This window comes from Rhodamnia argentea, chromosome 1, assembly GCF_020921035.1.
Source record: "Rhodamnia argentea isolate NSW1041297 chromosome 1, ASM2092103v1, whole genome shotgun sequence".
In the NCBI taxonomy this organism is placed as follows: Eukaryota; Viridiplantae; Streptophyta; class Magnoliopsida; order Myrtales; family Myrtaceae; genus Rhodamnia; species Rhodamnia argentea.
The window spans coordinates 14,239,632-14,264,545 of NC_063150.1; the positions used below are offsets into that span (position 1 = coordinate 14,239,632).

At 38.0% G+C, this 24,914-nt stretch overlaps 2 protein-coding genes across 2 annotated transcripts in view; one reads left to right on the top strand and one right to left on the bottom strand.

Moving 5' to 3' along the window:
• Positions 1–7,411, bottom strand: part of LOC115733052 (TMV resistance protein N-like) — a 34,738-nt gene extending 27,327 nt beyond the window's left edge. The window contains exon 1 of the mRNA XM_048285406.1: positions 6,792–7,411. Within this exon, the coding sequence (XP_048141363.1) occupies positions 6,792–7,270 (479 nt within the window). The 5' untranslated portion in view covers positions 7,271–7,411. The remainder of the gene's footprint in view (positions 1–6,791) is intronic.
• Positions 7,412–13,238: 5,827 nt separating this feature from the next.
• Positions 13,239–24,741, top strand: LOC115731204 (protein PUTATIVE RECOMBINATION INITIATION DEFECT 1-like). The gene is given in 14 exon segments (XM_048277041.1): positions 13,239–13,344; positions 16,200–16,657; positions 17,003–17,112; positions 17,203–17,273; positions 20,231–20,344; positions 20,597–20,905; positions 21,308–21,775; positions 21,778–22,279; positions 22,385–22,540; positions 22,700–22,902; positions 22,995–23,092; positions 23,189–23,466; positions 23,686–24,244; positions 24,496–24,741. Coding segments are annotated over 14 exon segments (3,678 nt in total).
• Positions 24,742–24,914: the final 173 nt, after the last annotated feature.

Sequence of the window (24,914 nt, forward strand, 5' to 3'; positions counted from 1 at the left end):
GATTTGCAGCCAGTCGCCTTTAGTTGTCTCAATTTTCTTGGAATCTTGGGGATCTCTTGTAGTTGTTGGCAATCAGAAATATACAAACTTTCCAAGTAATATAGTTTCTCGCATGTGGGAACGTTAGTAAAATTGTTTCCCGACAAATCCAAAAATTCTAAGCGGGGAAAACAGGAAAAATTCTCCAGGAACTCTACTTCTGATAGATGGCACCTTCCAAGGTTCAACTGTGATAACATAGGAAATCCTGTCTTTGTATGAGGACCACTCGAATCCTTCTCCTCCTTTGGAAACTTGATTAGTTTTGAGCAGCCGTTAAGTCCTAGCTCGAGAAGATTTTGCAGCTTGTAAATGCTAGATGGAAGGACCGCCAGTTTCTCGCAATAACTTAATTGCATTTCCTCAAGAGAGACAAGATTTTCTATGGATGCAGGAAGTTCCTCAATTGAAGTCCGTGATAAATAAATTTCTCTCAAGCTGTTGTTTTTATTTGGAATATGAGGAAATCTTTGCAATTTAGAGCACCCACCTAGATTTAACTTTTGTAACTTGCCATGATATGCAATTGATTCATGGGTGCGCTCCAAGTTTTCGCAACAAGAGAGATCCAATTCCTCGAGAGTTGGAGTACAAGAGATGTCCGGCATACAAACCAACGACTGGCACATGCTGAGTTTAATGAATTTCAACTTTCCAAAGCTCTGCAAGAACAATGAATCCGTCAAAAGAGAGAAAATAAAAAGAATAATAATCATAATTTCACCACGCACTAGAGCGGCGTGGCCACTTCCACGATATTTACGTGCGGAAACGGTACTTGTGATTCAAACAGAAAAAGAGAGTGTAACCTCAAGTGGGAGCACATGAGCCACGGTCAATCCTTTGCCAACTAATTCGTCACATGAATTTAAGCTAACATCTGGAATCTTATGTAGGGATTCGCAACCAACCTGTAGATCTCGCAAGGCGGTGGAAGGTTGGGAATCTCTTCTAATCATCACTTAGACTCCGTATGTTTTGCAAAAAATATGTGATTTGAAAATTTTTTAAAAAATAATCGATTATATCTCTTACAAAAATGAATAAGCGGAAAATATTTTCAACATCTAAGTAAATGTTTCAGAGGATAATGTGACTAATTATTTCAAGCGATACATGTGATCATTTTCAGGAAAATATTTTTCAAATCACTCGTTTTGCGCGAAATAAATAGAGTCAGGAAGTGGTGGTTGGTTGATTGTTTTTTTTTTTAAATGGCTTATTTTGTACGCCTAGAAGATCATAGATATAACCAAAAATTGGACAATAATAAAGTCCAAGCCATCTTGCTTAGCTTTTGCGTTTTAGCTACATATACGTTGGTGTAGTGTAAGAGCTCAAAGTTTACTATAGAGAAAATTATAAATAAAAAAAATTCATAATCTATTGTAATTATGTCAATTCAATCTTGAAACTTTTTTTTTGCCTATTCAGTCATAAGCCTCTTGTAATTGTGCCAATTTAGTCCATTTGGCCAGGTGGCACTAACGATGGCGCCTTTGGCGCCGATGTGGAAAAATTTTATTCGAATTTTTAAATTATTTTGATATTGGAAGTACATCGAATCCGTATTAGAAGATCTCAGGATCCTCTCTTGTGACTTCAATAGTATGGATATGACATTTTCTTGATCTGTAAGTTTGTTTATAATGTTTTTAAGAATGCGTTGATGTTGACCAAAATTATGGTAATATTGTTGCTTATTCGAAGTTCGCATTTTAGGTAGGTTGTATTTTCTAAACTTGTATGTTATTCAAAGTTATCCTAGGCCTCCTAGCTATAAACAACCTCTTGGTTCCTCACTGTAAACACTGTTAATTTCATGAGTGATCAAGAGAGTGTTGTGTCCTTGAAGTGGCTTACCAAAGTGGCGGTTAGGCTAAGGGAGACCTAAATTACCCTCCAACACAATCGATGTCTATGGGTCCGCCGACCGACCGGGATAGGAAATTTGAGAGATCATAAATTTGTCCCATATGAAGCATGGGAAGAGGATAAGGATACCACAAATGTCGTAGTATTTGTACAGTACACACTTGAGTATCTACTAATGTTTTTCCTAGTGTTTTGAAATTATCAACCGCTATAATAATCTATGGATGTTTATTTTCCAGCTTACCAATTTGTTTATCTCTTCTAGAAAATTACCAACTGTTATTTGAATCCACTTACCAATGTTTATTAGATCTTCTTTAGAAATTAAAGTTATCCCTATAGTTTACTGATATTATTTGTTGAAGTTATCGACGAGTTAAACTAACTCTTATCCTAAATTAACAACTATTCCCAAAATTATCAACTAGTCCAATAATTTACCAACAATTATATGCGGAGCTAATTTAAGAACTCTTACATGAAACTACCAACGGATCTTTGAGTTAATTATCGATATTTATTTGGCAGTTTCAAAAGTACCAACCGTTCCAATAATCTAATAACATTTGTGGCAACTTACCAACTAGAAAGGTTAATATTTCATATCCAATATTGTCGACTCTTATTTGAGTTAATTACCAATATAATTTAATTGTTTAAGAAGTACCCACTGTTTCAATAGTTTACCAGCGTTAATTTGGAAAGTCTGCTTGCATGTTAACATTATACCCTCATATGAAATTACCAATTCTGTTGACCATTACCCAACATCATTACAAAAATTTACCATCATTTATTTGTGGTGATTAAGATACATAATATTATTTGAGTCACTTATCAACTTTTATTTGATTGTTTCAAAAGTATCAACTATTCACATAATCTACCACATTTGCTTGGGGAACGTTCCAACTTGTTTAAGTAACAATCAAATAGACTTTGATAAATGGATTGAAATAGAAATAAGTAGTTTTTGTAAGAGTTGGAAACTTTAACATGCCGATAACATTTGCAAATTAAATGTTGGTAAATTATTATATTTGGAAGTGATCTCCAAAACATTAAATAAACGTCATCAAAGGAATCAAATATTCATTAAAAAACTAAAACTTGATGTTAACCTACTGTGTGAGGAGCTGGAAAATCATTCAAATTATTGATGGTAACTTGCCATAATAGTTAGTGACTTTAGTACGATGGTAACTGTAGCAAATAACTGTTGATAAGTTCTTGAAATAATTGACAATTTGAATACAATCAAATAAGAGTTAGTGAATAGACTTAAATAGGAGTTAGTAAGTTTTTATAAAAGTTAGTTATTTTAATATGCTGGTAAGTTGCACAAGTAAAATTGGTTATTTACAAAAATGAGTTTGTAATCTAGAATAATGAAATAATTGTCGGTACTTCCAGAAAAATTTTTGTGACTTACTAACATATTTCCAGGGTAAATGAGTATTGTTGTTTCCATAAAACTATTGGTAATTTACTAACATGCGACACGCAAAATAAGTTGCTGATCCGATCAAAATTTAGTTACCAATGATTTTGAAATTTACACTACAAGACATTAGTAGCATGAAACAGTATATTGTATTTTCAGGAAAGGTTGTGCCAGAATTTGCATTACATAATGATGCTATTACATCTTTAGAATTGGTTTTAACTAATTAAAACAGAACAATGACTTTTCTCTGAAGGTTTGTTTGTACTTAATTATAAATATAGCGTTTTAAATATTTCATAATATAAGATGGAGCAACCTCAATCACATTGATAGAATTGCTGATTCTCGTTGAATTCGTTATGAAATTCTAATATTTTTATCTAGCACACTACTTGAAACTTAACAAGTAAAGGAGATATACCTATTACCATCGAAAGAGTTATAAAGACGTGGCTTCATAATTCTCTGAATGTAAGGATCTTCAAAAACATTTAGACTACTACCAACTACATGTCAAAAACCGACAAATAAAAAAAAAATCATGGCATATCTTAAACACATTCGGTATTCAAATGTTAAATTACATACTAAGAAGTTTTTGTTTCAATTTTCAGCTCAAAGTCATGGTGGTTTGAGCTCAATTTTGGCATTTTTCCTATATGTATTATTTTTTTTCACTTTTATCCCCACAATTTTTTAACAAAGTCCCTATAGTTTTTATTTTTCTAATTGAGTCCTATTTACAAAATTTTAATCAAGTATTTCTAGTATCAAATCTAGCTAAAGTGGCCGTTGAACAACCCGTATGTATGTGCACTCTTAGAATTAGCTTAAAGCGGAAGCTAGTCAAACAGCTTATGGCATCTCCCACCATTCACTATCCATGGGGATATCCACGCAAGCAATATTCAATCAACGTCACACTTCGGCAATCTCAAATGGCCACGTAGGCTGGATTTAATGCTGGACAGACTTTATTAGACAATTTATGTAAGTAGAGTTACATGATTAGAAAATTTTAAAAAACATGGGCTTGATTAGAACAGCAGTTGAAGTACATATAGATTGACAACCTACATTTGATGCTTTAATATGTATAAAGTATAAAATCATTGTGGATTCTTTCCTAAGGACAATATAAACATGGTAAGATTTCATATATATAGCTATAAAAAGTGAAGAATAAAAAAAAGGACCGAGTAGATGCGCACCTTAAATTGTTTCACCACTCCTGCGATGTTGGTGTTCGATAGATCAAGTCCAACTAACTTCTTTGGACCATCTCTAAATTCTGGAATCGAGGCACATTGAGGCCATTCAAACCACCTTAACTCATTAGGCAGATGGATGGGACCAGAAAAAGAATTCTCTACATTATGCAGGATGAGCAACCTCAACTTTCTCATGTTTGTGAAAGCATTTGGGCCAATGTACGTCACTTCTGGCTTTGGTAGCTTCAGTACTATGGCTTTTATCGAATCTGTTCCCTGTATATTTATTCGAATATAATCAGATTTACTTTGCAATTATAGTAAACAAAGTCAAAGCCAAGAACATAATATGAATTCCTATACGATAACAAGCCTTACCACATCTCCTAGTAGAACATCAAGAACATCATCATAAAGCCATAACCTACTGCGTTTTTCGGGATCATCTCGACATTCTTCTTTAACGATATCCATACCCATTGATTGTATTAAGTCATGCATTTGTAAGGTCCCTTGCTCTTCCCTAATCAAGGAGCGCTCAATGAGAATGCTTAACCCAATAATCGTGTCAAAATCACAACTATCAAGAACTTTCTTAATGTACTCTGCATCTCGTCCTTTGAAGAAACAAGCAATGTCGAGAAAAATCTCCTTTGCATAGTTCTCCAATCCATCATAACTTACCTTTAGCACGTCATTGACTTTTTTGTCAGGACTTTTTGCAAGTTTTTGCAGGGTATTTTTCCATTCATTTTCTCCTCTACCACACAAGGAAGAACCCAACACTTCAAGAGCCAAAGGAAGGCCTCTAGCATAATGTAAAACCCTGTCAACAAGATTGCTGCTTATTTCTATTTCTTGATTTCCTTGAAAAGCATGCTTTCTAAAAAGTTCAAGAGCTGCACTATTGTCAAGAGCTTCAACTTCATACATATGATCCCGATTTACCCCATGAGAAACTAGAATATGCTTATCTCTTGTTGTGATAATTATCCTACTTCCATTGCCGAACCATTGGCAATTTCCAGCTAAAGCATCTAGCTGCCATGCATCATCAACATCATCGAGGATAATGAGAACTCTTTTATTATGGAGTCTATCTTGAATCAAACGACTTCCTCTTGCAACACTATAAACTGTAAAGGTCTTCCCCAATAATACCTCCGATAGCAATTTTTCTTGCAAAGCAACCATACCACTGGGACTTTTGCTATTTTCTCTAACACGTTCCAAGAAACTAGAACCTTGAAACTCTCTAAACACAGCATTATAAATGGCTTTAGCAAGGGTTGTCTTCCCTACACCTCCTTGTCCCCATAATCCTACAATAAGAACATCATCCTTGGACTGTAGATTCAAGATTGTTCTAAGTTGTTGTACTCGGGAATCTATCCCAACCGGATATTTGGCTACATCTAGTGGCACTCGATCCAGTTGAGTTGAGATTTCCTCTACGATATGCTGTATAAAGCCTGCTTCATATCTGACAAGGGAAATTTAGTTAGAAATTGCTTTTAGAGCAATCCATAGAAATGATTACATATTCAAAGAGAATCACTGAGCAAGAAACTTTTCCACAATATATTTGGAGATGAATGTCAAAATATGCTCAACTAGCAAGATGCCCCGTGTCTGGAGAAGGAAGTAGAGAGTTATTCTACAAATTTGGAATAACTGACTCTGAGACAAAGTGAGAAAAGAATATGCTCCCCTCCGCCTTCACCACTGGCCCCACGGCCGCCCTCATTGCGTTCCCCCCACCGTCGCGCCCCTGCCACCATGCCGCATCTGGTCACCTTCTCGTGACCCAGCGGTTCTCGCAACTCCCTTTCTTTGTTTTTGTCAAGTCGACCCGGGCTTGACACCTTAGATCTGGAGTTGCATGCCTAGCTTCGTCAAAGCCGCTTGACACGGAGAGACGGAGAGGGGCTGAAGTGACGCGGCTGGAGCGGCATGGGGACGGAGTACTTGGGCGGCAGCGTGTCAAGAATTAGCAGAGGCTCGGAGAAGACGAACGGCTCATACATGGTGGTGCTCTAGTTTTTTTTCTTCTTAAGTGTGCTCTGTGCTGTGCGAGTATTTAATGAGAGTGTGTGCAAGCGAGAGAGAAAGAGAGTTAAGGGCAAACTTACCCCCTATCGTCAGAGATCCCAAACCTCAGAGCAAATTAAGTATGAAAAGACTTAAGTCTAATTGAAAGTAGAAGTGTTCTGCCATACCCATCAGTAAAATGCCACCCGGACAAGCTACCAGCCTCGGAAAGAGCATTCTTCCATCTCCCTACTCTCTCCAAATCCTTCCCGAATTTTCGCTCATGCTTAGCCATAGCTTCTAGGTAACTCTCTCTCGGTGTTCTCACTTCATGAGGATCCACTTTGTAAAACACCGGAAAGACCATGAGGTCTCCTTGCTCCTTGCACTCCATGATCTCCACCAACTCTTCCAAACACCACGTCGAAGAGGCGTAGTTCTTGGAGAAAACGACGACCGCAATGCGCGACTCCCAAATCGCCTTCATGAGCTCGGTTGATATTCGCTCTCCCTTCCTCAGTTCTTCATCGTCCTTGTAAGTGCTTATTCCCACCCGGTCTAGAGCTGTGTAGAGATGACCAAGGAAGTAATTGCGGACATCTGGACCTCTAAAACTCAAGAAGACGTCATAACTCTTTCTAGGTTTGGAAGAAGAAGAAGAAGCCATTGGAAATCAAGGAAGAGAGGAGGTTAACAATGAGCAATGAGTTGCCGAAGATTTGGTTCTTTGTTTGAGGTAGTTTGCTCACCACTTGATGGTCTCGGCACATTCTTTATACCAAGGTGCCATGACTTTCCTTTTTGTGGGTCAACGGTGAATATTACTAGGTCTTTTAGAAATATTATTTTGCGCGCACAAAGGCGGTGAAAATTTGCGTGCGGAACTTTTCTTTATTAAAGATCACATTTGCTGTGCTAATTAGATACCTGAGGGACACAAATCTTTCATTAATGTTGGATTTATTGTTAATTGATATGGCCAATTAATTTGTTGAGTCAACAAGAGAAGATTTTTTATGACAATAATTTCACACCATAGTTGTAGGCCCGATGAATTGATTGGTCTCCGGAAAGAAACCCTTTGAAAAGTGTGGTGGAAAAGTATTCTAGTGTGCCCTACACGCCATTTTCTCCGTACAAATGCTGTCGGGTCCATCATTCTCAAACGTTAGCAGAGCACTAGAATACTTTTTAAGAATACTTATTAATATTTTGAATTTTTTTTTATAAATTTTCCTTTTTTTTTCTTTTTATTTGGCCCTCATCGGCCCTAGGTCCAAGAAAAAAAAACTAAAGAAAATAAAAAAAAGTTAAAAAAGTCGTTCACGTAAGCATCAGGCCAAAATTAACAGGATGGATTGAATTTATATAAATATAAAAGGTTTAGTACTAATTTGATAAAAAAATATTTATAATTTTTTTAATAATTCTCCCTAGGATCAAGCGTAGTAAAAGCCGATTAATTATGAAGACATGTTAATTATAATAACAATAGTAATAATGATCGCAATAATGGCACAAAGCGACACTGCCAAAAAATTAGCTTAACCCACGCTGCCCTCTCAGCCTTTTGCCTTTACTTCTTTCTTCTTCTTCATTTTTGTTTTGGGTCAAAGTCTTTACATCTTTCCGGTAGCCCCCACCGTCAACTTCAACTCCCCCTTTCGGCACCGACACACACTGAATTCGAATAAAGTAGAAAAGAACTTCAGCCCTTTGCTTTTCTTTCTGTAATATAAAAGTTCAAATATCTCATCTCCATTATAAAAAAAAATAATATGTTTACTAGAAATCCTAAAACTTATCATGAAAGTGCAATTGAGTTTTAAAACTTGCAAAACGTGCAATCAAGTCTTTAAACTTATCAAGTTGATTCAATAGAGTCTTTTTGTTAACACCATCAATTTATCTAACGACAAATACTGACGGGCATTTTTAAATTAATTTTCTTATCTTATGTGGTATTTTTAATTATTTTATTTTTCGAATGGCATTTTTAATTATTTTATTTTTCAAAATTTTGTTTTAATTAAATTAAAAATTGAAAAAAAAACCAAAATTAATTTGAAAAAGAAAATAAAACTAGAAAAAGTGCAAGAGTTCCCGTGGGCGAGGGTGGGCGGCCCTCCCTGGCCTCGAGCAAGGCTCGCTAGGCGTGGGCGAGGCCTCGCCCATATTTGGGCTAAAGAAACCCATACCTCAAGACTATTTCCTTTAGTGCTTTTGGTTGGAAATTCGCTCGATGCTCTGTTTTGCAACTACGATCATTCCATGGACTTAAAGCTTTGGATCTTCATTGGTTATGTGTTCTAATTGTTATTTCTTCAATCCGTACCATTTTAGCGGTAGTTTTTTAAATTTGGGTTCTTATTTGCTACCTCATCAATGCCCAAATCCGGGTTGAAGAAACCTTTGACCCAAATATGGGCAACCCGGATCTAGGCGAGGTCTCACATGTGCCTAATGGCCTTTGCCTAGGGCCGGCAATGGGCAACGGTGGCGGTAGGGACTCACCGCCGAGCTTTTGCCCTTTTTTTCCTAGTTTTGTTTTTTTTTCAAATAAATGTTGTAGATTTTTCAGTTTTTAATTTAATTTAAACAAAATTTCGCTAAAAATGCCATGTAAGATAACAAAATTAATTTAAAAATGTCATGTCAGCATTTTTCATTTGACAAATTGATGATGTTAAAAAAAGGACTTTATTGAATCAATTTGACAAGTTTTATGACTTGATTATACTTTTTGCAAGTTGTAGGACTCAATTACACTTTCGTGATTAGTTTTAGGACTTCTAGTGAATATATCTCTTTTTTTAAAAAAGTACATCATCTCATTAGAAAAGGACAGCAACTAATGAGATTTTGTCATTCTTTTCTTTCTTTAATATGAAAGTTAAAATTTCTCATCTCCACTATAAATATATATGTATATATAAACTATGTCATCTCGTTGAAAAAGGACAGCTACTCCATTGGCTCCTTAATGAAATTCTTCGCTGTGGCTCCAGGAAATGGCTCAGCAACCAATCTAGATTTGTCTTTCTTTTCTTTCTTTTTTGCATATTCTAAATAGCAATTCGTGACTACTCAAAAAATGTCATTTTTTTTTTTTGCGCATATTGGAGTATATGAGCTTTTGCTTCAAAAGTGGGTCACTCATATTTTTCATTATTTTGAAGTGACCAAAAAGTGAAAACCTTTGACGCGTATTGACTAATGAATTCTTGTCTCTCACCCAAAAGAAAAGCAAACTAACCAATTAAGATTAAAATAAACCACCCAAAAAAAAAAATTAGCCAAATACGAAATTACAAAAAAGTATATCTAAGTAAAGATAAAGCACGACCGTGTTTGTAATCCACCGATCCGAAAACTGGTCGGAGGAAAGCACAGCGAAACGGTCCCGATAAAATTATAATAACCTTCCTTGTCTTTGCATTGTGGGTCCATTGAAAGGAAGCAAAGGAAAAAAAAATAAAATTTAAAAAAATTTAAAAAATTACCAAAAAAAAAAAAAAAAAGAAAGAAAAAAGAGATGGCCTTGTGCAGTGTTCCCCGCTCCAAAGTTCCCTCGAGAAGGAAGAATGAGAATTTTTTTTAGCAGAGAATGTGAAAGCCCCACCCCCACCACCATTACTACTTCCATGTGAAAAGAAGATCCCAAAACGACACCGCTCCTGACAATCCAAAGGTTGGTCAACGAATCACCGCCGCGTTCACACCCCCAAATTTTTCACATGCAGAAGACAGTGATGTTACGTCAACTATGAATATCATTAGGTCTTTTCCCAACTGCACGACCTTCATTGCTTCCCTCCAATGGAAAACTTCGCCATGGCTTCCAGGAAATGGCATTCACCGCCGCTTGAATCTTTTGCCCTTCACACGCTTTTGCTTCAAAAGTCGGTCAACCATATTTATCGATTTTCCAAAGTAACCAAAAACTGGGATTCTTCGATGCATGTCGAACGTTTGAATCCTCGTCTCGCCCAAATCTATCACTCAACTTAGCAAATGGACATTACGATTCGTCGTACACATTTGAGTTGGAACCGTAGTCACGATGGACAATGGGACAACAAGCATCTAGCAAAATAGGATATGATTGATTAAGGAAATGAAGTGCTAACTAATTTTCTGAAAACGAACCTCGGTGGTGCTACTAGTATCATCACTTCTTTGGCAACAGAAAAATCAACATGGTCTAATTCATTTTGTTGCCCACCATAGCGACTGGGAATTACCTAAAGACAGTGCATTAATGGGCATAATAATCGTTGACACGATATGAAATTTTTATGAGACCCCTGTCAATTGTTGTATCGAGGAGGTAAATAAATTTTGATATCATGTCAGATTTTTATGAGACCACTATTAACTATCCTAAAAGATCAAGCTATTAAATAAATGCACGATTTATTATTTAATTATTCTATCAAAGATGGTCTAGCAAGAGTTAGCCAATAGCCCTTGCCGCTCTCAAGGAAAAAAAAAATAGAGAATAAAAGATAAATAAAAATTCACAATATTATTTAACAAAATATTCACATCAGGGTTGGCCGTTCAACGTGGCGCTATCGGCATCGACTTTAGTGATTTCTAGCCAAAGTTGATTAGATTAACTCAATGCTCTCTCTCTCTCTCTCTCTCCTGTCATCTTTCGTCTTTCCCACGCTAATGCCTCTCTCATCTTCATCTTCTCATCTTGCGTTTTCCCAATGATCTCTCTCCTCTCTCTGATTTTGTGCCGCGCCCCTACCCCACTCTCTCTTTACTTTTTGGAAAAAGATCGTCCCCTTTACTTTTTGGAAAAAGATCGTTGATCGTGGAAAAAGATCGTCCCCTTTACTTTACTTTTTGAAAAAAGATCGTTGATCGTTGATCGTGGAAAAAGATCGTCTTTACTTTTTGGAAACATCTCGTTCCCCACGCTAACACTCTGTCTCCTCGCTCATCTTCTCATCTCATCCTGTGTCTTCCCAGCGCTCTCTCTCATCTTGCGTCACCCCCTCCTCTCTGTCTCGCAAAGCAAGCGACGGCGACGGCGACGACGACGAAAATGATGGGATTATAAAAAAAAAAATTAGGCGAGCAGATGATGAGAGGGCTCAATTTTGATTCTCAACGTTTGGCAAAACCATAAAAACACAGGTGACACTTGCTATTTTCACAGTATTTTCAATCTATTAAATTATTATTTGCCACGAAAAGAGAAAGTTGAGGCCTTTTCATATAAGAAGGGAAAAAAAATTGAAATTGGTGTAATTATTATATTTTTTTTCTTCTTAATTTTTGGTCGGAGGTTTGAGTCTCTTAAGGCACACACCACTTGGTCATTAATCTCGTCTTTGAAAGGAAATTATTGGTCGAGGCAATATATTTCATTGTCGGATGAACCACAGTCCGTCATTCTCAAACGTTAGTGCACTAGGATACATTTTAAGAATACTAATTAATATTTTGAATTTTTCTTTTTTTTTTTCTCTTTTCGTGCGGCCCTCATCGGACCTAGGTCCAAGAAAAAAAACTAAAGAAAATAAATTTTTTTTTTAAAAACTTATAAAAAAGTCCACGTCAACGTCAACCGGTAAAAATTAGGTGAATGGACTAAATTGATATAAATGCAAAATATTTAATATTAAATTGACAAAAAAATATTTATAATTTTTTTTAATAATTCTCCCTAGAATCAAGCGTAGTAAAAGCCAACAAATTCTGAAGACATGTTAATTATAATAACAATAGTAATAATGATCGCAATAATGGCACAAAGCGACACTGCCAAAAAATTTGGCTTAACCCACGCTGCCCTCTCAGCCTTTTGCCTTTACTTCTTTCTTCTTCTTCATTTTTGTTTTGGGTCAAAGTCTTTACATCTTTCCGGTAGCCCCCACCGTCAACTTTAACTCCCCCTTTCGGCACCCACACACACTGAATTCGAATAAAGTAGAAAAGAACTTTAGCCCTTTGCTTTTCTTTCTGTAATATAAAAGTTTAAATATCTCATCTCCATTATAAAAAAAAATATATGTTTACTATAAATCCTAAAACCTATCATGAAAGTGCAATTGAGTCTTAAAACTTACAATCAAGTCTTTAAACTTATCAAGTTGATTCAATAGAGTCTTTTTGTTAACACCATCAATTTATCTAACGACAAATACTGACGGGACTTTTTTAAATTAATTTTCTTACCTTATGTGGTATTTTTAATTATTTTATTTTTCGAATGGCATTTTTAATTATTTTATTTTTCAAAATTTTGTTTAAATTAAATTAAAAATTGAAAAAAAAACCAAAATTAATTTGAAAAAGAAAATAAAACTGGAAAAAGTGCAAGAGTTCCCGTGGGCGAGGGTGGGCGGCCCTCCCTGGCCTCGGCCAAGGCTCGCTAGGCTTGGCCGAGGCCTCACCCATATTTGGGCTAAAGAAACCCAGACCTCAAGACTATTTCTTTTAGTGCTTTCGGTTGGAAATTCGCTCGATGCTCTGTTTTGCAACTACGATCGTTCCATGGACTTAAAGCTTTGGATCTTCGTTGGTTATGTGTTCTAATTGTTATTTCTTCAATCCGTGCCATTTTAGCGGTAGTTTTTTAAATTTGGGTTCTTATTTGCTACCTCGTCAATGCCCAAATGCGGGTTGAAGAAACCTTCGACCCAAATATGGGCAACCCGGATCTGGTCGAGGTCTCACATGTGCCTAACGGCCTTTGCCTAGGGCCAGCAATGGGCAACGGCGGTAGCAGGGACTCACCGCTGAGCTTTCACCCTTTTTTTTTCCTAGTTTTGTTTTTTTTCTTCAAATAAATGTTGTCGATTTTTCAGTTTTTAATTTAATTTAAACAAAATTTCGCTAAAAATGCCCCGTAAGATAACAAAATTGATTTAAAAATGTCATGTCAGCATTTTTCATTTGACAAATTGATGATGTTAACAAAAAGGCTTTATTGAATCAATTTCACAAGTTTTATGACTTGATTGCACTTTTTGCAAGTCGTATGACTCAATTACACTTTCGTGACTAGTTTTAAGACTTCTAGTGAACATATCTCTAAAAAAAAAAAAAAAGTACGTCATCTCATTAGAAAAGGACAGCAACCAATGAGATTTTGTCATTCTTTTCTTTCTTTAATATGAAAGTTAAAATTTCTCATCTCCACTATATATATATAAACTATGTCATCTCGTTGAAAAAGGACAGCTACTCCATTGGCTCCTTAATGAAATACTTCGCTGTGGCTCCAGGAAATGGCTCAACAACCAATCTAGATTTGTCTTTCTTTTCTTTCTTTTTTGCATATTCTAAATAGCAATTCGTGACTACTCAGAAAATATGTCATTTTTAGTTTTTTTTTTTGCGCATATTGGAGTATATGAGCTTTTGCTTCAAAGGTGGGCCCCTCATATTTTTCATTATTTTGAAGTGACCAAAAAGTGAAAACTTTTGACGCGTATTGACTAATGAATTCTTGTCTCTCACCCAAAAGAAAAGCAAACTAACCAATTAAGATTAAAATAAACCACCCAAAAAAAAAATATTAGCAAATATGAAATTACAAAAAAGTATATCTGAGTAAAGACAAAGCACGACCGTGTTTGTAATCCACCGATCCGAAAACTGGTCGGAGGAAAGCACAGCGAAACAGTCCCGATAAAATTATAATAACCTTCCTTGTCTTTGCATTGTGGGTCCATTGAAAGGAAGCAAAGAAAAAAAAATTAAAAAAATTAAAAACATTAAAAAAAATTACCAAAAAAAAAAGAAGAAAAAGAAAGAAAAAAGAGATGGCCTTGTGCAGTGTTCCCCGCTCCAAAGTTCCCTCGAGAAGGAAGAATGAGAATTTTTTTTAGCAGAGAATGTGAAAGCCGCACCCCCCACCACCATTACTACTTTGGGGAATCCAATTCCCTCCATGTGAAAAGAAGATCCCAAAACGACACCGCTCCTGACAATCCAAAGGTTGGTCTACGAATCACCGTCGCGTTCACACCCCCAAATTTTTCACATGCAGAAGACAGTGATGGTACGTCGACAATGAATATCACTAGGCCTTCTCCCAACTGCGCGACCTTCATTGCTTTCCCTCCAATGGAAAACTTCGCCATGGCTTCCAGGAAACCGCATTCTCCGCCGCTTGAATCTTTTGCCCTTCACACACTTTTGTTTCAAAAGTCGGTCAACCATATTTATCGATTTTCCAAAGTAACCCAAAACTGGAATTCTTCAATGCATGCCGAACGTTTGAATTCTCGTCTCGCCCAAATCTATCACTCGACTTAGCAAATGAAATTACGATTCGTCGCACACATTTGAGTTGGAACCGTAGTCACGATGGAGAATGGGACAACAATCATCTAGCAAAATAGGATATGATTGATTAAGGAAATGAAGTGCTAACTAATTTTCTGAAAACGAACCTCGGTGGTGCTAATAGTGTCACTTCTTCAGCAACAGAAAAATCAACATGGTCTAATTCATTTTGTTGCCCACCATAGCGACTGGGAATTACCAAAAGACAGTGCATTAATGGGCACAATAATTGCTGACATGACTGGCCAGGGGACTGGGTAACTACCGAAGACGTGCATTAATAGGCATAATAATCATCGACACGATATGAGATTTTTATGAGATCACTGTCAATTGTTGTATCGAGGAGGTAAATAAATTTTGATATCATGTCAGATTTTTATGGGACCACTATTAACTATCCTAAAAGATCAAGCTATTAAATAAATGCACGAATTATTATTTAATTATTCTATCAAAGATGGTCTAGCAAGAGTTAACCAATAGCCCTTGCTGCTCTCAAGGAAAAAAAAAACAAAGAATAAAAGATAAATAAAAATTCACAATATTGTTTAACAAAATATTCACATCGGGGTTGGCCGTTCAACGTGGCGCTTTCGGCATCGACTGCAGTGATTTCCAGCCAAAGTTGATTAGATTGACTCAATTGGCACAAATACAAAAATGTTTAGAATTGAATTGATCAAATTAAAATGTTTAGGACTGAATTGACACTAATGCAATAAATTAATTACTTTTTTTTCTACTTTTCTCAGCTAATGATAATAGATGAGCCGATCTTTAACGGGCGATGAGATGCTATCCATGACGACCTTGACATAGTAGGAATTAGGACTCTCTAAAAAGGAATTATCCATGTATGAGATTTAAGATAGCAAATTACAAAAATTCAAATTGAACTTTCTGTTCCATTTTTTCTTTTTAACTTCAATCAATTTATGGTTCACCTTGCATAAGTTTATGAAAGGCCCTCAGGCAACGAAATTTTTCGACGACGTATCTCGGCGTCCGACTTTCGTCCTCCTCGCCCTGAATCCCAGATCTTTCATTGATTAAGTGAATCACATATGACTGATTTTATCTACCACGTGCCGCAATTCTCGAGTCGATACATAGTTGTCGGCCCAAAAAATAAAAAAAAAGTCTATACATAGTTTTCCTTTCTTCTCGACGAGTCAAATTAACGCCGTTTTCGAGCGGTTAATTTGAAAACAAAAGAAATAAATGAAAATTTGCTCGCCGGGAAACTCTATGTAATAATGCTACATCCTCGGAGCTCGCAGACGAAGTTGAAGAAGAAGAAGGAGAAGGAGGAGAAGGAGGAGGAACAGAGGATTCATCGTCGCCTCCAAGCTCTTGCTCGCAAGGCCACAGATGTTCTCTCAACCTCAGGACTCGACATGGAGGCGCCATTTGCTTGCTCTGCCTCTCCAACCTCCTCACCGCCCCTCGCCCGCCCACCGTCCACGTCTCCTACGCCCTCTCCCAGCTCTCTCGAGCCTTCTCCGACCCCCCGTTCCTCCGATCTCTCCTCACCTTCCACGCCCACCTCCTCGTCTTCCCTCTCGTCCACGCGCTCTCCACCTCCGACGACGAGCCGATAGCTTGCCAGGTCATCCACCTGGTCATCCTACTGTCGGATTCCGGCCGCGAATCGGCATTGGCTTGTGAGTTCGCGTCTAGGGTTTCGGGCCTGCTCTGTTCTCGCGCGCTGGGGTGGAGTCGACGCCAGGTTTATGTGGTAAGAGCCACTTCGCGAATTTGATGGCGTGTGACGAGAAAACGACGAAAATGGACGTTGACTGTGCAATTTAGTTCTGATTCGCAAAATTTTGGTTCATTCTTTTCTCGTATTTGGTTTTCCTGCTCGTATCTTTCTCCTCTCCGTTTCCTCTGTGTTTGCGTGTGAACTCGCACATGCAGGCGTAAGTGTTTGAAATTTTGATTCCTTCTGTCCGTGATGAACTCATTTTCCTCCTTTTCCGCAAGATGAGGTCGTTTCAATTTAAGAGTTGTGCATTGGGCAATAGGGTAGCAACTGGACAGAATTGCACCCATCTTAACGCATCGTGGCCCACAATTGCAGCTCCACTGCTTTGGAATCCTTCTAAACCATGGGACAATTGATGTTTATGCCTCAATTAAAGATAAACATGCCCTTGTTGTTCATCTTATGGATGGTCTTCAACTACCGAGGTAACAAGCAATATATGATGAGAGATCAAGACTTTATACATACTCTCACGCACATCTCGAGTGTCATGCTCATTTTGTCCATCCATGCAGTGACGACATCCAGGGGGAGATATTATTTGTGCTGTACAAGTTGTCAGTCCTCCAGCGGGAATATGGGGATGGTGACTGTTGACACCTAAATTTTGATTTTTAGTAAATCATTCATTTAAGTATAAAATGAGAATTATCATAGTTCTCACAAAAATTAATTTCTCATGCACTACATATTTACTTTTTGTCAGTCATGCATATCATTGCATTCGGGCCGGAGGCAAAGCAATTGAGCTCAATTTGACAGAGGACTAGATTAGGCTTAGTTTGGATTTTTCGGCAGTCAAGAAGGAGTGTGCTGAAAATTAACAATATTGGAATAATTTTGAGCTTAAATCAGCCCATTTACTGTTTAATTTGGGAAAATCCTTTTAATTAAAAATGTCCATTAATTTGAAAAAAAAAGAGGCTTCATGGATGAATTTTGTCTCCGGATCAAATTGCGATTATCACAAGTTGAGGCATAATTTTGCAAATAATGAAAATAACACGTAAACCCTACCTCACCGTTATAAATACACATGTAGGGTTCACATTTGGGGGGGAATACAATTGTCATATACGGCCATACGAGGTTAATCTTCAGAGGAAGAAAGCGTGAGAAAAATCTTGAGAAGAGAAGGTCTCGCCCCGTGGTGCTTGCCACTCCTCACGCCCATACCATGCCGGTTGCCTCACCAACGCTGAGACACTCGCAGCACCTTCAAGATTGCGCCTTTGTCCTGTACAACCAAGATCAGAAACTTTGCCAAGCTCCCTAAACCTGCAACGCCAGCAATATCGGCTTCTTAAATCGGCGCACTAGCAATAGCTGCCAGCTCTCCTCCATCAACGCCGCCTGCGCTCTAGCTTCCCCACAACAGATTGATGCCTCTATGGGTTTCCTCACCACCTTACAGCTGTGCAACCTCAGCGACGCCATCCACTGAGTTCCTAGCGAATCTTTATTTCTACCACGAGATGGGTCGTTTCTTTTTCCATTAAACTCTGGCACCGATTAACTTTTTTTTCTTCTGATTTTGCTTTATCCTTCAGCCCACCATTGTTGTTGCCTAGCGAAGATTTGTGTCGGGTCATTGGGTGGGATCAACTGAAGAAAGAAGCAGACGGCTTCTCCGGAAGTCATCAAAAGGAGACATTCATGGCTTTCATTCATTGAGATGAGAGACACGGCCCAGTGTCACATAAGAGATACGTCCAACACGTGAAGAAGAGGCCAAAAAGTGTTCTTCGTCATATTTGGAGATTCACGTCAACGGAGAAGAGAAGAACAATACTTTTGAACCAGAATTTTCCTTGGTCAAATCCTGTTAGTATCCTTGCAATCTAATTTTCCGCTTCAAAGTCCCGACACAAAAGAGATGGGGAGTCATCCATAGAAAGAAGATATAAGAACACGCAGGAGGAAGGCCTTTCTCGCTTGCTTAATATTCATTATGCTGGGATTTAATGGAGGGCAGCTTGGGGTCAAAAATTCATTATTTGACCAAAGATTTCTATTTAAAAGTCCAGGAGCACCCGATAGGCGTTAACTGCGAGCCTGCGTCAGTCCTCTAACCAGTTGCACTGATCCTGATCCGCGAGCGAAGACCCTCTTGAGTAGCCTTTGACCACGTTCTGGCGATCTCCAGCACTTTAAGCCTTGTTACTTTAATCCTTTATTGCTTTTGATTTGTTGGCAGCACTTTTTGGCATTTTCACAGGTTACTCAACCACAATTCAGCAAGATCAATAATGCTGAAACTCCTCTCTGACACTTCGAGAATCCTGGATAGGTCATGGACAACATCCGACGAGTTCACCGATTACGTAAGAAAAATCGTTCGGTGAGTTTCCAAGAGACGTCAAGCGATATTCATAGCAAACGTAGTCACTGTGACGGACCGAGCTCTTTCAAAGTAGTTGCTGTCCAGTCTGTCATCGTTTTGAATTTGGCAACATGATCTCGGGATTAGGTAACGATCTTGATTTGAAATATTCTGAGAATTGCTTGCTTAATTTGAATGTTGAGTGAATATTGGGTGAATATGGATTGATCTTCTAATATCTACGTGATAATTGCTTAACTTGAATTTCGAGCAAATCTTGTGGATATTATGCTTATCTCTAGAATATTTGACATCTTTTGTTGCTCTATTGAAAATTTCCGAATCCTAAGCATATCGGATAAGATTCGTATCTCAATTGGGAATTCTGAATATATCTTTAAAATTCAAGGAATTATCTAAAAAATTTCAGATCTCGAGAGATAACTTTTCTTGAATTAAAAGATATCAATCCTTTGTGGATAGGAGCTTATCTCCTTGAAAATTTCAGAATCCCTTAAGGATTTTAAAAAATTCAATAAATATTTGAACATTTTTAAACAAAATTGCCTATAATATATGCTCCCTTGTGCCTGACCCTTCAGAATATTAAATTGCAAGCCTTAACCATGATCTTATAGGATGGGACGGCAATTTAGTATAAGATTTCGTATTCTGCCCTTTGGCGAGAAAGGACGTTGATATCTTATACCACTATCCGCATACTAGCTCAAATCTCCGAGAATGTAGCGAATAAAATCTCACTCTAGCCCGGATCTTCGGGAATGAGAAGATTTATCGGAAAATTGGATTTAAAGGTATATTATGGGCATTTTTATTTAATTTTGTTCAAATTCATCATTTTCAATTCAAAAATTCGAAAAAATAAAAAAAAAATGGAAAATCCAAAAAAAAAGGAAATGAAAATCACAAATCATCAATCAGGAAAAGGCATTTTCATGAAATTTGATACCGAAAGGGTGTTAATTAAAAATTAACATAATCAAGTCCCCGAACCCTAAATCTCTGGTTCGCGGAAAATAAACTATTCTCCCGTACTTTATTTAGGTATCTAATCTACCTACCAAAAAAGATTAGTGGCGGCTCCTAAATCAAAAATCAAACCTAAGTTGCGAATTGGTAGGGCTTGGGAGAGTCCGTATTAGGTTAGTTAATTCATCTAATTAACCTAATAATCCATTAACCTAAATTGATTTTTTTAGGTCGCAAGAGTGACAAAAGTGAGCCTTTTGTTACTTGTAGTCCCAAGCTCATTCATCTGTCATTGGATGTCCTCTTGAAGACCCAAAGTGATGATGTTCGCCTGAATTGTGTAGGTCTGTCAACTTCTGTATTACTTGGAATTGTGTTAAAATCGCTCAGTGTCGGGTTGTGCCTATATGTGAGGTTTGGCAACTGGCAACGGTGCTTATCTATCATTGATTGACAGTTTGTCATTTGATTGATTGCCATTAAATGAACTTAGATACATCTGTTTGAAACAACTCGTTTGCATCATTTATTTTAGCAGAATCTTTGTACCTATGAACATTTCTTACCCACAACTAATTTCGTTTTTCCTTGGTTAGCATTTTTGTCAATGCTGGTTCAAAGAGGGTTTCTCAAAGATCCATATGAAGGTTGTATGAGCAACTTGAGTTCTGTTGAAGCTGATAGTCTCGTACAAATTACAGTTGATTTATCAGATATCTCTTCCCTCTGCACCTTATTTTCAGAGGCCATTAAAGGTCCATTGCTTTCATCAGATGGTCAAGTCCAAATGGGCACATTAGAGTTAATTGCCTATTATTTACGTGAACTAAATTCAGTCAAGCAGTTTCAACTTTTGGTGGAAGCTAATATTGCGGATTATGTATTTGAAATTCTCAGGTTATCAGGCAAGTAATCTTTTACTCGAATGATTGCTGGATCATTTTTCATACACGGAAAAAGGCATTAACAATTAGCTTTCCAAATCATGAATTTGATGCTTTATGTGGGTGAAAGTAGCCATTTGTTCATTCCATGTACTTCATAAGTACTTCTGATCAATATATTGGGAGATCCTCCGGAAACCCAAGTAGATTGCTTGGTTGTTTCTTCACGAGAAAATGGCACACATGGTCTCTGGCATTTCCCGGTTCAAGAGAAGAAACATTCCAGGGTCTTGGGATGTTTGAGTGTCTTTTACCTTCTTTTATGGATTAACTAAAATCACACTTCCTTAAATGCCTTAATCCTCTATAATTGAAAATCCTCATTCTCATGACAAAGGATTGTTGTTGTTCATTGATAAATAAAATGCAAAGATCCTGTCATCAGCTCTTGCCTTGGAGTTCTTGATCTCCTGTCAAATGCTGGACAAGCTTTTACACAGAGACTTGCGGTTGGCTTTGCCTCTCTAATTCCTGTCTTTGCTTATGTTGCCGAAGTGCCGTTTCATCCTGGTCAGTTTCAGCCACTGAAGCTCGTCCTTAGTTGCATTTCTGACTGCCCTGGAGTGGCATCAATTTCACAAAGTGAACAACTAGCTGTTATTTTGGCGAGGATGCTTAGAAGATATAATGATGGTGAAACAGGCATGCTTTCAGAATCATTCATGCTGGTATGCTCTATCTTGATGAGTACGATGAATTCCCCAACTTCTCATGATGTCTTAAATCTAACAACGTGCATTCAAGAGTCATTAAAAGATGCCATTTTGGCTTGTCTAAGTGCCACCAGAGAGCATACAGACCTCCTCCTGCATTCCTTGCTTCTACTGAAAGAGGCTTTGCTTATGGTTGTGGAGGTTACCCTGTCAACAGCTCCAACAAGAATGGATTGCAACATTGTGTCATCGATATATGTAGACATTGGCTATTGCCTTGGCTATGGACATCCATCAAAGGAGAAGTGGAGGATGAGGAGACTCTCCTGGGTATGCTTGATATTTTTCATGCAATACTTATTCACAGCTATGACGACCAAACTAGTGAATTCACAGAGGACCCGATCTCTAGTTCTTGGTTCTGCTTCTCATCCAGCTGTCTGGCTTTATATCCAACAGAGAGGATGAAAAGCCGAATTTATTTGATGATGAGTTCACTTATGGAAGTTCTACTTGGAAATGATTGTGGGCAGAACATTAGGGATGCTGTGTCTTACCTTCCATCTGATCCAAATGCCTTGCTGTTTCTGCCAGGGCAACAGTGCTCCCATAATATGCAGTTATCCTTTTGTCAATCTGCGGCCCTCCAAATTTTGTATTGCAGTTCTTTGTTTGATGAAAGGTATTTAGCCTGTCTATCCTGAATTCACGTATTTAGCAATATGATGTGTGGTCCAGTGTAGCCCATTAATTCCCATATCGTACTTGACATAAGCATCTTTGGCAGGCTTGCAGCTGATAAAATAGTGTTAGCTTCCCTTGAACAATTTATCCTTGTCAATGGGTGTGATCCAACACGCACTTCTATGAGTTCATCAGCTGTTATTCAACTAGTTGCTGTATATAGTCTGTATAGGGGTCTTGCCAAGATGAGCTACCAAATGCCATAGAGTCCAGAAGCTGAGAGGCTCTTTATACAACTAGTCACCAAAAGTGCATGGGATCTGTTGTCTGCTAGAATTCACCCTACGTCACTTAAATGGTTGTTTCAACAAGAGAAACCCTGCGAATCACTGTCTTGTCAGATCTTGACATTCTGCAGAATTAGTCCTAAATCCGACAACCCATTAATTGTCCATGGGAAAAAGATTCATGGTCTGGATGTGCAGTTGATTGCAGAATTGGTGGCAGCAGAAGACAATTACGCTGCAAAACTACTTGTGTACATATTTGAAGAGGTTGTCACAGAAAATAACCTAGAGAATGACTTGACTTCAGTATTGAATCTCATGGAAGATGTCATACGTATTTTTCCTGAGGCTTCTAACAGATTTTGCTTAAATGGAATAGCAAAGGCAATTCACATCTTCTATAATGAGTCAAGCCCATCCTCACAGGTATACACAGCCACGGCAATTTTCATTTTCAACATATGAGTTCAGTTGACTCAGATGTTCTTGCTGATGATGAAGCTTGGGTTGCAGTTGCTTTGAAGGTGACTGTCTAGATAACTCCACCTGGTATAAGTTCTGCCCTAGATCTCACTATTAATGCAGGGTAGCTGACTCCACTTTGTTTCTTTTTCATATAGTTGATGGATCACTTGATTTACTCGGGTGACATAGGAAAGTGCTCTACTTGTTGCTTGATTCTGGGCATTTTGTGTTTGGTTTTGCACCACTGAACAAATGGAGCACTAGTGGAGGCTTCAAAAACTGTTCTTCTCAACACTTCATTGGCATCAACCTTGTCCAGTGCTATTCATGTGGCCTGTCCAAATGGACCAGCAATGCATAACATTGATGAGGGAACAACGGATGGAGAAACTTTGTTACATGTGCTTTTATTGCAATATTTTGCTTTCAAAAGGTTAGCTATCTGAACTTTTTGGTTTATCAAAGAGAAAGGTTAGCTATTTGATTGGATGTCCCAAATTGGAATTCATTCTTAAGAAAAAGTACTGACACATACCTTTCTTAGCATGCATGCCGTTTTACTCAGTGCAGTGGACTGGGATAATCTGATTGGTCAATCAACATGCATTGGGACATGTCCTTTCTTAAGCATCAAGTGCCATGACTTGTGCAGGGTGATGCATTTCGGACTTCCTCTTGTCAAGCTCGTCGCTTCATACTGTCTGCTGGAGTTGTTTATTAGGTTATCTGAACAGAGAGACAGCGAGCATGAGGACCTATGCACGAATAAATACTGGATGTCACTGATGGCTGTATTTGAAGGCTTGTTTTTGTACAATGATAACAGAGTGGCAATGAACAGTAGCCTTTGCCTCGCAATGAGCTTAAAGTGGGTAAAACAGGAAGTAGCAAAAATATTCAACAGGAGAAGTATGTGGTGCAGAATGATTTTGGAAGAGTTGGTGATATCTCTGGCAGCTCCGTCTTTAGCATCTAAATCTTCTACTAATCATCACAAGGCTGCTATCATCGTAGCTGTAGCACTACTGAAGCTACCTAAAGTTCCAGAATGGCTGCGGTCTGTGTTTAATGATACCTTCTTGACTGGTATACTTGGAAACCTCACAGGCAGTAACTTGAGCGCAGAGATTTTCCTCCTATTGCGTGAGCTGTTGAACTCTAAGCTCCTGCGTGCTGCTGATCATGTGGCTAACCTAAACAGGGTGCTTCAGGCATTTTTTTTCCTTTCATCTTGCTCTGCTACTAGTGTTGCTTGCCCATTGGCATGGTTCCCATGAGCTTGGTAGTCACCTGCGGCTGAGTAGCTTCCTCATGTCCAGTCTTTACATTTTTCATCCTATCGTCTAGATGGCTAGATAATGCCCAACTTGTGTGGATAATGAAAGTTGATTTTAACTACTGTTTAAAGAATGCGAGGAAAGGTAACGCCGGACCAATAAGATGACAAATCTATGTTATGCAGGAATCCAGGAGCCACACGTACGGTGGAAACCTGAAAGCAGAAAGCAAAGAGAAATGTCTGAAGAAGGTTATCGCCGTTGACGATGGCACGGCAGCAACTATCGATTTTCTCAACGATCTGATTACATCTGATTCACGACGAGCAGAGTCTTATGGAGGACTTCAAATCGGCATGGGGAGATTGCTGGACGATATAGAAATGTTTTTCAGGTCAACAGCAGCACGTGATGTTACGAGAAACTCATAGAGATCCCACTATACCACGGTATCATATTTTCGATAGACAAAGATACTACATTAGAAGTATCGAATGAAATCACACCAACGTGTAAAGTCATTACACATCTGAACTCCAAGAACTCCTTGGAAATAAAACCTTAGGAAGAGATGCACAAACATCCAGCGACCGGAGGATGAATA